The sequence below is a fragment of the Pinus tabuliformis genome, chromosome 6 (assembly GCF_031772625.1).
Source record: "Pinus tabuliformis cultivar Carrire ecotype Pingquan chromosome 6, CPIR1, whole genome shotgun sequence".
Taxonomy (NCBI): Eukaryota; Viridiplantae; Streptophyta; class Pinopsida; order Pinales; family Pinaceae; genus Pinus; species Pinus tabuliformis.
In genome coordinates, this window is record NC_142292.1 from 112,169,935 (window position 1) to 112,184,044 (window position 14,110).

General features: G+C 38.1%; 1 protein-coding gene across 1 annotated transcript; it reads left to right on the top strand.

Moving 5' to 3' along the window:
• The first annotated feature begins 417 nt into the window (after positions 1 to 417).
• LOC149257582 (uncharacterized) lies at positions 418 to 13,775 on the top strand. Its single transcript, XM_089414427.1, has 3 exons — positions 418 to 651; positions 743 to 1,700; positions 13,145 to 13,775. The coding sequence occupies exons 2-3, from the start codon at positions 1,303 to 1,305 to the stop codon at positions 13,212 to 13,214; spliced, it is 468 nt and encodes a 155-aa protein (XP_089270553.1). The 5' UTR covers positions 418 to 651; positions 743 to 1,302; the 3' UTR covers positions 13,215 to 13,775.
• Positions 13,776 to 14,110: the final 335 nt, after the last annotated feature.

The window sequence follows — 14,110 nt, forward strand, 5'->3', positions numbered from 1 at the left end:
AAGAAAACCAACTTGAGTGGGTAGTGGTTCTATGCTTTGCAGGTTCAAAGTAACTTAGTAATACATTCCAAATCAATGAAAAAAACCAACTTGCGTGAGTAGTGGTTCTATGCTTTGCAGGTTCAGAAGAAGAAAAGGTACAACAAAGTCTTGTCAACATGGAAGTAGAAGCCTGCTGGAACTTTACATGTAGTTTTAGATCATCCAGAAGCAAAACAGAGGGGGGAAAATAATTCTCAACATGATAAGTAAGCATAAAGGCACATTCAAATTATTAAACAACTTTTTATTTCAATTGATTTAACTATTTGACACCCACTTTATTATTATGGAAGGGAGAGATTTGAACGTTACACCTCCACCCCTTTGGTTTTATATTACTTTAATTACGTCACTTTCCATTGCATTATTCAGGGTCGATATTGATAATGAGCTTCTTCTCCATTGGAGCATTGGCAAAATATATGAATTTCTGGGTGGGCAAAGTTGATTTTTGTAGTATGTGACCTATTATCTATTACAGAGTGGCATCTTCATCTTTATCTTTAGGGATTTTCTTTCGTGTATTTGCCTCCCATTTTGATTCCAAATTCTCAGAACCAGGATTTAGGATTTGGAGAGTTTGGGGTCGAAATAACACTACTCATGAATGTAAGATTCCCCAATGACTCTTTAGTGTATCACAGGAATCTGCCATCATACTCTTACATGGTCTGTGTGCTGTTATTATTATTTTGTGCAGGGGTGGCAATGAATGGGCTGATAAAGATGACCTCCCCTCCCTCTTTTTTCTTCCACTGGGAAGCATCAGAAGAAGGAGTCATGTTCTCAGAACAGCATTTCCCTCAGAATAAAGGAAACCCAAATCATGAAAGGTGAAAGACAGGCTTTTGCTTTCTGTTGAGAGTGGGAAGAAGGAAATTTATTTGTCAGGAATATGTATTACATGCTGCAATCTTGTCGCATTGGCTTACCTCCTTCGTTTTGTGGGTTCTACTGCGCTTTGAATGCGAGGGTGATCATCCGTATGGGTATTTCAGGGCATCAACAATGAATGAGTTCAGAGAGTGGAAAACAAGAATCATAGCAAAAGTGGGATTTGTTTTTATGGTCTATCTGTATACAATTCGTGTGATTTTATAGCAATAGGAGCTTTCTGCAAATCGAAGTAGAAGTGGATCGAAAGCATGCGGAGGCTGTAGGTGGAGATTGGGGTTTAGGGCAGGCCAAAAATACGATCTTAGCATGGAATGGATTGAACCCGCAACCAAGCTGAGGTGAAAAAGTCAGGAATTCATTTCAATGGAAAAATCTCCAAAGGGTTGTGCCCCCCACATCTGCTATTGCTATTGCTGCCGTCCTACAGGGTCAGAGGTTTCGACTTCTTCTTTTTCTGCAACAAACAAGGTGGAAGCAGTGCATCCTTCCAATTGGCAGGGATGTGATGGTCATATGCCCACTGTAGGAGGTGACAACTCTCTGGTGAAGGAAGAGGGCGGAGTGCCTCTCAAAAGCAATTTGAAGAAGCCATCATCTGGGTCTTTAAAGGACCCTACTGCGGATAGACATAGAAGCCCAAATAGGAGTCCTGTTACAGAAAATTGCGAGCATGGGGAGACCAATACTAACAGCAAGAGAAAAGTACAGTGGACTGATGCACATGGGCAGGAACTAACTCAAGTTAAAGAGTTTGAACGCAGGTTGGCTCTTTCCGAGTTTTTGTGCTTGTTGATCGCATGATTGTCTTGGTTATTTATCTTGTGAATGTTGTCTACGGTTCCTTGGATTTTTAAATATATAATTAACTGCAACTAGGATTTTATTTTTGAATCCAGGTAAGTTAGATTGGCAAAATTATCCACATAATTTTCTTATCTATTTTTTCAATCTGAAACAGATTGAACATCTTTTGAACTTCAATTCTTTTACACATCCTCATTTGCCATTTTCCCCACTATTGCTATATGAGAACTTATATATACACACACGTGGACACATATATGGATGTAAATATGTATATACTCCAATCTTAATATGTGTATGTGTTGAGGAACATTTTCCATATTTCTTCTGGCAATTCACTTCTTGAAAACATATTTCCACTATAAGTAATTAATTTATTTATTTTCAGAAAATTTATTTATTTTCCTTTCTGAGGAAAACCTTGTGGGGAATTGTGGGGAAATGCAAGGGCTGTTTTCTCACATTCGTGAATGGAATTCTTAGTAAATTAGTCCATACCTTCTGACATGGAACTAGCCAAATACATAGCAACAATGGTGACAGCTGGTTGAACTAACCCCTCTGGTTAAAATGTTTGGAAACATCTTGTCTCACTTTCAAACACTTACACAAGAGTGAGATTGATGGTACTTGCCAACTCCAATCAGCTCACATAGGGTAAACGTGTCACAAGTAGGAATTAGATCTGGGTAGAAAAGATAGCAACTTCTCCTCTTGGCCACCTGAGCTAGACCTAGTTGACATTTCTGCTTCTAATTACTGATTACAATAACAAAGTAAATGCCTTTTACCATCTTCTAATTACTGAATACAATAACAAAATAAATGCATTTTACCCATCTTTCTCCTGGCAATCCACTTGTCAAAAAACGTATTTATGAGATTTTGTAACTTGTTCTTGTTCATCTCATGATTGTCTTTGTTATTTATTTCTTGTGTATGTTGTCCAATGACTGCAAGTCTCTAGGTTTGATATTCTTTAACTTTTTGAACCCCAGTAAGTTAGATTGCCAAAAATATTCACATAATTCTCTGCTCTAGTTTTTCAAAAAGAAACAATTTGAACATCCTTTGAACTTCAATTCTTCTTTTACACACCCTCATCTGCCATATATATGTATAGTATATGAAACAAACATGGATGTAAATATCTATATACACAAATCTTAGCAGTTATGTTTGGAAATATCTCGTCTCACCCGCAAGTACTTAACTGACAATGAGATATCTGGTACCTTGCCAGCTCCAATTGGTCCACCAAGGGCAAACATGTCACAAGTGTGATTCGAACCTTGGTGGGTAGGATGACAACTTCTTTTCGCTAGAACCAATTGATGTGTCCACTTCGAATTATTGAATGCAATATCACAATAAATCCATTTTTCTTCTGGAAATTCACTTGACAAAAAACATGTTTCCGTTATCAATTATTGAACACGATACCAAATAAAATATACAAATTCAGGACAATTCATTGAAATTAATCTACATAATATTCAATTTATTCATAGATGCTCGTTATAGTGGTGAAGAGGATTGAGTTTTGCAGCACATTTTAAACATGTAAATGACCCATTTAGGATCATCCCTTACTGAAAGAAATGGGTGTGCATGGAGTTGGTTAAGTAACGGCATTGCCAAAAGTATTAAGGTATCTGTCAACCCCAGTCTACGATATTACATGATTGGTAAATGGTTTTTTTTCCTTGGAAAAAAATCATAATTTTTCATTAGCATAATGATCAATTACATTCTGTAAATGCATACTCCTGTATGTATTTCCTTTGCCATCTAAGGCAGATTCTGCTGAAAATGCTTTCTAAAAACTTCTTCTGTGTATATGAAGCACATAATATATGAATTTCTAGATAAGCTGTTTGGGATACAGGACCCGTAAATGTTACATTTAAACTTCCAATTTTGCTCGCATTTTGTGTGATTTATACACATTGTTTACAACTATTTCCTTCAGCCCTTTGACATCAGTTTAACTTTCTTCAATGAGTTGGATTGAATACATTATACAAGGAATTTTCTTTGGTGATGTAATTTATTTGCAGGCTGTTCTTTTGGGAATTTAGCTCAGTTCTTTTTGTTCAGCTTTTGGCCTATGTTTGCTACTTTTTGAGTTTTCGTTTTTTGAAGCTGTTTAGTCAAAAACTATCATCTATAACTTAAGTGAATCTCCCGTACAAAAATCCCTTAGTTTTACCAGATTTCTTTGTTTCTCACCAGTGTTAAATGTGTGTACCTTTGACATCTATGCATTCTCTGTGGCAGCGTTTATGCCAGCTATTGTCGAATGCTTCCACTCCTATCAGCTCCAAGAGTTTTACTTTGATGAGCTTAGTGCCTTTTTAAGTGCCTCCAAGTCCTGCTTGACTTCCCTTTCAATCCTAAAGAACTTCTGTTGAAACTTGTCAGTATTGACCCACTTCTTGACTCTGTAAGCTGCAAATTTCTCAAGTCTAGGTGACTACTGTCCTAATGTTTTTTCACTAAATAAGTCAAAATGTAATTTATTTAAAAGCAGAAAATTGAGTTTCTGAAGTTTGAACATTGTATCAATCACACAACAGCTGTAAAATTGAACAGCGGAAGAAATGACACACATACACAGGGATTTCTCGTTCTAATCAGCTTTTCATTCATTTGATAAAAGTTTACAAGGTGATCCTGTAGCCTTCTTTTAATCAGCAGTTATATGGTCATTAAATCTTTTAGATCTGAAGTGTATGGCCTGTGTAAGAAAAGAAAAAGCTACAGCAGTACAGCCTGCTCTTTTCTGCCTGTTTTGAATCACTCTTCCTTCCTCTAAGTGCTGAAGCACACTTATGCAATCACTGGAGATAAAGTATTTCCTGCAAATCAGTACTGCCAGTGCATGGAAAAGACTGATATATCAGTGTACGGTCTGCTGTATTTGCGAGTCGCTTAAGCAGTCTGCTTCTCTTCTCCTTGAATGCATTCTGTCCTTCCTTCAGCTCCCTTGTTCTCTTTTCTCGTGAGGTTGGCCTCTCCTATCTTGTCCTATTTATGCTTTGAGAGAAGATAACGAATCTCCTTAATCCTAGCAATTAATCTCCTCAATTTTAGCTGCCACTTATCTCAATCATGAGATGTATGGTGAAGATTGGGTCCTAATTTAAGTCACTAATGTTCGAGAACCTCAAAACATTTCATTTAGATTCCTAAGTCAAATCGATTTCCAAACTAAAGACTTTCACTTTTCTTTTATTTTTCAAGTGAAATGACAAGATATAATTATTTCCCACTTTTCCTAAGTGGTAACTAAGGAAATGTCTTGAACCACTTCTTTCATGTTCATGCTAAACCTGTGCAAGTTCTTTCTCGAGCTACATTTTTCAACACTCCCTCTCAACAAGGAAGGAATTCCGTGTTGAACTTATGCTTATACAATATAAGATCCTTTTTAAAATTTTTTTAAATGAGCATTGATCAATCATTCATTAAATTCGAAACATTAAATACATGTAAACTATGTTCAATATTTGGGTATACAATGGCATATAGCAGCCTAAGAAAAAAGCTCCAAGTGATCTTCAACAAGAAAGGATCAAAGGTTTCAAATAGAGACTAGGGTTGCAATAAAGCAAATAGGTTTAGGGTTGTTAGATATGCATAAACAACAAGAAAAGAGGTGACATCACCCTTCAAATGAGCACAATAAGCCACCAAAAGTATGATGTCACCCTTCAAATAAGCACAATAAGCAACCAAAAGGAGAGATAAGAGCTAATGAGTGCTCCATACTCCAAGGTGTATCTCAAGGGTCATGTGTAAGCCATCCAAAGTCACCCCATGCCAACACGTCATGTCCAAGGTGCCCTATGTTAGCCTCAAAGGAGCAAAAGGGGTAACGTGGCACAAAATAGCTCAAACATTGTAGCTCCAAAGTGATGTACAAGCCCTCCCTTGTCATCTCAAGCATGAAAATCATCATCTAGGCTCTGGAACAAGCGATGCCCATCAAACAGTGTCAAGGACAGCCTGGGGGCATCGTGGGTCCACTGGGTACATCATCAACATTCCAACACCAACCTTCATGAGCTCAATGTTTCAGCATTTGGGGGTTCCTCGAGGTGTTAGGCATCACATCAAGTCATCAAATAGCCCAACACTCTACTCTGGTAGGCAATGTTGCATCATTAAAATTAATCTCTCTCTCCCTCTCTTTTTGCACTAGATAGTACGACCTCTATTGCTTTGCTGAGGAGGTGGGGCAATCACCTCAAGAAGCCTCTACTACTGTGATGAGAACCACCTGACAAAACCTCCTCAAGATCAAGTGTAAATCAACAATCATTAGGTAACTAAAACCATGGATGCATCATAGTGGACCATACTTAATGTTAGGGGCACAACCAATACTTCACACAAAGATCACCTTCAAATATCTAACTAGACCAAGTCTCGTATAAGTGTTCCCTCTCTTATGTTAGGGATGGCTAGATGGATAACCCTATTAGGTGTTTCCAACCCTCAAGGGGAAGTGACAGGTTCTGGGATAACCCTTCAATCCATAGGTGCAAATGAAAATGGTGGTAATGGAGTGGGCATGACTTTAGGGCAAGGTGCATCTTGATTGTATAAATGTAAGGAGCGAGAAATTGTGGAGGCTTGAGTTACCTCTTTCCTTAGCCTATTTTTTCCACTTGTTTGGTGCACCTTTTACTTCTTTATGATAATGCCTTGATATGGGTGCATAGCTCAGGAGCCCAAGTGTGCATTTGAGAAATTTAGCGTCTATTACCCCTTAATCAAGGTTGGGATAATACAAGGGTTCCTTTTTATGGATGGAGCATCAAGTGCTCTAGGAATCGAGTGATGGTTAAGGAGAGGAGTAGAGCTCATGCTAGGCTTTTGCCCACACGCTAATTTTTTTTGTCTTAGCCATTGTTTGCATTTTGTCTTATTCTTTCATTGTGGCTTTGTTTGCTTTTATCTTTCTTTTAGCTGCATCAACCTCTAAGGCAAAGTTTTTTGGCCTAGACTTGAGGATCAGAAGGTGCCAATTCCCATGGCCAATGACCACCAGTTTGGAATAGAGGAAATGATGGAAAGTGGTAAGTATGGAATATCATGGACTCGCTAGTTCAATTAGTGTCTCCTTAAGGCTTAGTAGTGTCCTTCTTATAACCCTAAGGCCTTAGAGGAGGCCCCACTGGACTAGAGTGAAAACCTAACCTCCCATGTGAAGTGAGAGAACAAGAATATAATCAAGATCGGTCAATCAACTAGATCATCCCTTGATTCATATTAGAATGCCACAAAACATTAACCAAAAGCACATGATTACAAAATGGTTAAAGCACCTGTTGATGGATGACCTACCTTTCTTCAAGAAGGAATGCCTGATGGGAGAAAGAAATTTGACTAGAGCAATATGTGGAGGACCTATGGCATCATGTCATGTGCTGATCAATAGGGTTGCTGACTGGTTGGTTGTCCAAGGAGGAGAAAAGTTTCTCCTATAGATTACCCACTTTTTGGTGGGTAGCATGTGTTGCGATACTTGAGAGGTACAATAGAGTATGGTCTTAGGTATCTTGGAGTAGATGGAGTGAAGTTGTAGGGAAATACAGACTCAAATTGGGTAGGGAGTGCAGCAGATAGGAAGAGCATCTTATGGTGCTACTTTAGTCTTGGATCAATGATGATTTCTTAGTTCAGTTGGAAGCAGAATTCCATGGCACTCAGTTCAGTAGAGGCAGAGTATATGGCAACAAGTGTGGGGATGAGTTGTTTGCAGGATTATTTGGTCAAGAGTTGGCGTTGGAGCCTACAGTGATATGCTGTGATAATCAGAGTCATATCAAACTCTGAGAATCTTGTGTTCCATGACATGTCCAAGCATGTTGAGATCAAGTATTACTTCATCAGAGATGCGATCCAGAAAGGGGCAGTGAAGTTTCATTATATCTTTATAGATGAGCAGATTGTAGACATATGTTGGGTATGTGTTATATTCTTTGCATGAATATGCCCATGTGTTGTAAAAATGGGCAATGCGCAGCAGGGGGTGGAAGCCTTTTCTGTGGGGGTTGCCCCCAAAAAATATTTTTGGGCGGTTTTTTGCATCCGTTTTTGGCAATTTTTGACACATGGTTTTTGCTAAAAGCAGTTTTGTGGCACATGGTGGTTTTGTAGTTTTATTTAAGGAACTACGGTTGTATTCTAATCCATGGTCAATGGATTATTGGTTTATGGATGCCGCAAGATATATATTGTATTGTGATACTATTCAAAAGAATATATATTGAAAAATCTTGTTGATTTTCTCGGTTTTGGGTTTCTAGGATAAAATCTCTATGTTTATGTGTGTGTTTGCTGTTGCATCTTTTCTGTTTATTAAGAATCTCTTTGCAACAATTAATTATACAGGGTTAAAACCTACAACATTCTCACCAAACCATTGGTGAAAGGGAAGTTTGTGTTTTACAGGGACAAGCTAGGAGTCACTCAACCCTTCTCAGGTCCAGATCTGCTTCACTATTGAAGCTTGAACATCTCACCGCTAAAACCATCCGACAATTCCCTACTACAGGTTGCAGCCCTATCTATACATGGATTTTTGGAAAGTTTCAGCAAATTTGCTTTGATACCATGTTGAAATTTCTCAAATCATGGTAACGGACTCTGCACTTCAAAGGATAATCAAACCTTAGCTTAAAACTGAAACATAACAAAACTGCAATCTCTGAATACTAGAATTGACAAACACATGGTGCTGGAAACACTAAAAGGGAATACATGGAAAAACGATGCTCTCAAATCTTCATCACTGTTTTATTAAATCTGGAACTCTAATGCTGTAGCTCAAAGCTTGCACAGTGGTGTGCCCTTCATCCCTATTATAGAATAAGAAATGAGGGAAGATACAGGGTATCTGGACTCATGCATCAGATGCCCCTAACTTATGGAGTCAAACAACCCTAATCAATTCAACCAGCGCACCCCCCTGCATGAATAGCAGTGCCAAAAATAATGCACCCCAACTGGAGGTTGCCTGTGGCATGTATGCATGCAGATCTCTCCTTGGGATATTTTCCCTCTCTCAGCAGCTCATGAGCACCCTAACTACCTAGGGATCTGTGTCCTCCCTGAGTGGCTCATGCAATCACCCTACTACCTAGGGATCTGTGTCTTATAATATTAGATGATGCATACAAAAATCAAACTCTAGTTATCTGAAAGCTAAATCTGAAGAGTGGTTCTAATTTTTGAAATATTTTAAGGGTGGCATATGGATTCTGAAGGCATGCATGCACTCCCTCCATATCTCGTTTACATAACTGCTGTGTGCATCCTTTTTTCCATCAGTGCTGTATGTTCCTACCCAATGTCCTCTCTTTGCCGCTGCACACAGGAACCGAGAGCAGTCCAGCTGGAGTGCCATTACTGCTGAAGAATACTGGCTGGGCAATCAATGTAAAAAATCTAACATCAATAACCCGATGATCTTCATATTACTTTATTGTATGATCCATTGGCTAAATTGGTTTTTTCAGGCTTGGTATGGTGATTGCATTGTGGGTAATCATTTACAGTAGCATGGAAACAATTGTGTACCTTAGCTGGATGAGTACAAGTTTGCTTCTGAATTTTACCAACAGTCCATGACTCATCTATATGTATTTTTTTTGTCAAATCCTTCCTGTTCAAGCAATCTACAACTCTTTCTAGTGGTCATTCTTGCTCTAAATAACTTTCTCATGCCATACCTGTCAGCAAGCACAAATCATCCTAACGAATGGAGCTCCATCTATATTCTATGTGCATTATTTCCTTACAAAATGGTTTGTGAATGGAGTATAGCTTTGATCGCTTAGTGATGTGTGAAAATGACACTAGCCGATACAGGAGGCTTCCCCGGTTCTTCCTAGGATGTATGATACAATTGAAATGATATTTACTTCACTCTCAAAATCTATGACCACAGTTGGCACCCTTTTCCCTAATAATGTTACCGGGGTTTCTATGTTCCCCATCTCAGTCCCACACATATGTCAGCTCCACGTAGTTTTCTTGAGGCGTTTTCTTGAGGCACTGGTCTTCATTAAAGTTTCTACTTCACAAGTTCATACAAGTCAGCAGGTAGCTGACTTTTGCAGTCAAAGAATTTGAAGGAAGTAACTGATTTTCCATGGGATTACTAGGAGGCGGTAAATATGGAAAAGGTAGTGAAGGTGTTGTAGGTGGTGGAGATGATGGAGGTATTTAATGTTAACTTAAAAAGGGATGATGAAAAGGTGTCAATTTTGGTGAAACGAAGCAAGAATTCATGTCTGGATAAGCAGTGTGAACTGGGCGTTATGCGTACGCTTGTGCCTTCAAAAACAGCGAAGGATATACATGTTTCTAATTTGTCCCATTCTTTGTGCCACCCAATTGTTCTCGCATCTGGTGCTCTTAATCTCTCCCAATGCAAATCTAGACACTACTACAATGCTTTGTGTATTCAACAATGGAGCCTAAATGTGTTCCTTTCAATGGCTCATTAAAGGTAATTCATACGAAAACTAACATATTTAGTTCTTACATTCATCAACATTTTATTTAATGAACAAATGACACACTATTGCAATGAAAATAAGACTACAAAAAACACTATAGGCAATACCCCTTTAATTCTAATCGATTGTAATTACGTAATAATCTTTCTTGGCTCTCGCTGTTTATTCAGAGGGTCTGATTATATGTACGAGATCAGTTACAAAATTACAATGACTACAAAAAAGTATAAAACTGACATCCTTTCCAATTCCAAATATTTGTTTTTACTTCTCCTATCTATTCGCTTGCATTCTTTTATGTTTTCTGTATTGTTGGCATTGGCAAAATTCTAAACTACCCCAGGTACTTTTATGTTCCACATCCTTTGGTTCACTGTCCTCTGTCTTCCACAACCCACACTTGTGGCGCCTTTGTCTTTTGTAATTTAGTCTTGCAATACTTTTATGGCTTGCAGCCTAGCTTTCTGTTACTCTTATGCCTTGCAACTGTTACCTAACCTTGTGGCACTGTTACACACTATAACTTAAGTGCCTTAACCAAATACTGTAACTTATCCTACTTGAAGTGCCTTAATGAGAAACTGCAACTCTTTCAACCTATCAGATTTGTGGTCTTTTCTTGATCTGCAGCATAACCTTGCAGCCCTTTCCCAGCATACAATAATTTTTCAGCCTCAACACTGATGTACACGTGAATAAAAATCTATGGGTTTTCTATAACTTCTTTCAGAAGCATCACGTTTCACAACTAAGCAATTTAAAAAGCATGATATGGTTCCAAACATGTCTACTTCCAAATATCATGGAGTAAACCATGACAGAAAACTACGTGGCATTATGTTATGGTCCTCAGGTCAAGCTATATTAATATTGAATCTGCTTATGTGATAGTCAAAAAGTTAAAACATAAAGTAGTGAACAGGTTCCCCATCTCATTTCTTCATTGGGTAATTGAAAAATAGACCAGGCAGCTGCGGATTAAAGATTAAAAGCTCATAACCTCATAGCCAAAGAAATGCAAATAATTGGAAATCTAGAATTTCCAAAAGTCATCTTCATAAAAATTGCAAGTTCTACTACTATTTATATAGCTATAATCTAATGTATCTTGTTATAACTAATCAAATTGAAATGAGAGTTGACATAAAAAAAATGGTTAACTGATCACTTTGTTGGTATTGTTTTGGAATCCACCAAATTTAAAAATTAGGCCAATCATTGTTTCTTTCTTATCCTCTAATAATGTTTTAGGAGTTATCATAGTTTTAAAATTCGGCCGAATCGAATCCGAAACGGCCGAGTTGATCCGAGTCATTGAAGAATTTTATGACTCGGCAGAAAAACCAGTTCGGGAGGCCGAGTCATGACTGACTCGGCCGAGTTATTGCATGACTCGGCCGAGTCAATCATGACTCGGTCAACCCGGCCGTTTCCACATCTACTCGGCCGAGTCATTAAATCTAGCCAGTCCCCACAAAAAACAGCAATTTTTCTAATTTTTTTTGAACTTTTTAACATTTAGCTGATTGTTGGGGACTCCAAGGTGTTTTCTAAATTGGTTAAGTGCTATTTGGGGTCCATTCACCTCTCCTAGTATTGATATGCTACTCAAATTTCATGGTAATGTTAAATTCTTAAAGTAAAAGTGACATTCTCCTTAATCTTCATTTTCATTCATCCTTTTACTTAAATTTTTAACATTACCATGAAATGACTCGGGATGTTTGAGAGTGGTTCCAGCCTCATTGGATTTCATATGGAGAAAGTAGAATTTTAGATTTCATTCAAAATTCAGCAGACTTATCAGATTTTCAGGATTTCAGGATTGGAGGATTGCAATGTTTCCATTGAATTTTGTCCTGTATTAGGGTATGGAACTCGTATTTAACCAAGAGCACCAATCCCTCTTTGTACCTTGATGTTAGTGACATTGGTTGTCGAACTTCTCCAGGATTCGCTCCCAAACCAGGAGCTTCTGAAAATGTCGCTCCAGCTCCCGTTTTCGCTCTTGCTCCCCACTTTCGCTCCCGCTCCCAAGTAGCACTGAGCCAGATGATGTTGGCAACTCTAGCCGTAGCCAGTAGTACTGGTCACAGAGTTTTGTTGTAGAGGCCATTTATAGCCTCCTTGGTTATTTGTTTTTGTTTTGATCTCTATATCATCATCGTGTATGTATTGGACAATGCACTGGGTGCCATTTTGATATAATGGATATATTCATGAGCCTACTTTGATAAAATGTTGTCTTCTATCTATATTCTAATGCTGTGTGTTTGGAAACATGAATGAAAATCTTTAAAATTATGTGTTTTTATAAAAAATAAATATTTAATGTATTTTTTACAACGACCGAGTCATTGAAATCGAGCCGGCCGAGTCGATACCGAGTCGGAGTCGGAGTCGGAATCGACCCTCGGCCGAGTCGGAGTCGGAGTCGGAGTCGGAGTTTTAAAACATTGGGAGTTATACGTAAAGTAATTAGGATATGCTCTACATGTTGATGGTGTTAGTGGAGGTGCATTTTATTGTTTTGCAGGTTTTGATTTTCTGCTTCATTTGTATTCCTCTGCAAAATTTATGCTCTTGCAGCTCGCTTTCTGCAAGTAAATTAGGATTCAGTGCTCTAGGTCACAAAGTTGTGGGGGTTATTAGTTAGTGATGTCCTGGAATCACCTGTGGATAGTATTTGTAGTTCCTCTGTTTGCAAGCATATCTTATTCTGTATACTCTGATTATTTTCTATTCATCCTCTAATTGTATTAGTCATTTAATTTTCTTAATTCTGAATTCTTTGTGCCATCTTTGCTCCACAGCTTCTGATGCTAACATTGCATGATCATTGTTTTTTTCTCTTTTGTTTACAGTGACTCAGGTTGGTCAGATGATGAATACATAAGGGAATCCAATGAATCTTGCCAATGTGTTATTCAATGATCTTGGGTGTCCATGAAGCAGACAAGAATGGAGTATAATGGAATCAGAATCATAATGCTACGAAAATTCTGTAACTTAAGACAACACAACCAACGGTAGCATGGTTGACAAAGCCAGCAGCTTTGTGACAATTTACTTGATTAAATTTGAATGTTTGGGGTTCGTAGTCTTGAAAGCTGACCAAAACCTAGGATGAAAAATAGTTGTCCAGCATTTGTACACGTGGAAAATGTCAAAGCACCATTCATTTGGATATCTTAGAAAATAAATTCTGGTAAAGCCCGGTTCTCAATTTTGGCTGCACATACTGACATGGCTTTCTACTTATTCTGTAGGGGCTTCCTCTATCGACCATGCTTCTGCACATGGTCTGTGTAGGTACATTTATTGGAGAGTACAAACTTCTAATGAATGTCTGGCATGTTTCAGTTCATCATCTTTCCAGTCTTGCTTTGACTTCTTGTTTTGGGAGCTTTCTTGCTACTTTGATAGATCGATTGCTCCATTCTAGCGACCATTGATGGAGTTCATTGTAAATTAATATATGAGAAATTTTAGAGAGATTTCGGTCATGATAAAATTTGATGATTGTAACATGGTTCCTCATGTTTACTGTTGGACCTCTTTTTTCCATAGAAAGGTGCACTAAAAGACATAAGATGGAGAGGCTAGGAGTTCTAGGAATTTCCTCTATTTTTCAATAGGTTCTGAAAACAATCCATTAGGAGATTTATGGAGTAAGGACTGAAAACGAATGATAGGAAGATTTCAGAGGCACCACTAAATTGTTTTAACTTATTTGGAAATTCTCATTTGTTGATTCCAGTATTTTCCTTTTAGAAACTCCAGATGTTATTTTTCCAGCATCAGACGTTTTGCAGCTTGCTTTCCATTAC

Excerpts from the sequence above, each read along its gene's own strand:
- LOC149257582 (XM_089414427.1), top strand. The coding sequence starts at position 1,303 with ATGGAAAAATCTCCAAAGGGTTGTGCCCCCCACATCTGCTATTGCTAT. Across the intron at positions 1,701-13,144 it reads GTTAAAGAGTTTGAACGCAG|TGACTCAGGTTGGTCAGATG; the intron begins GTTGGCTCTTTC and ends TTTTGTTTACAG.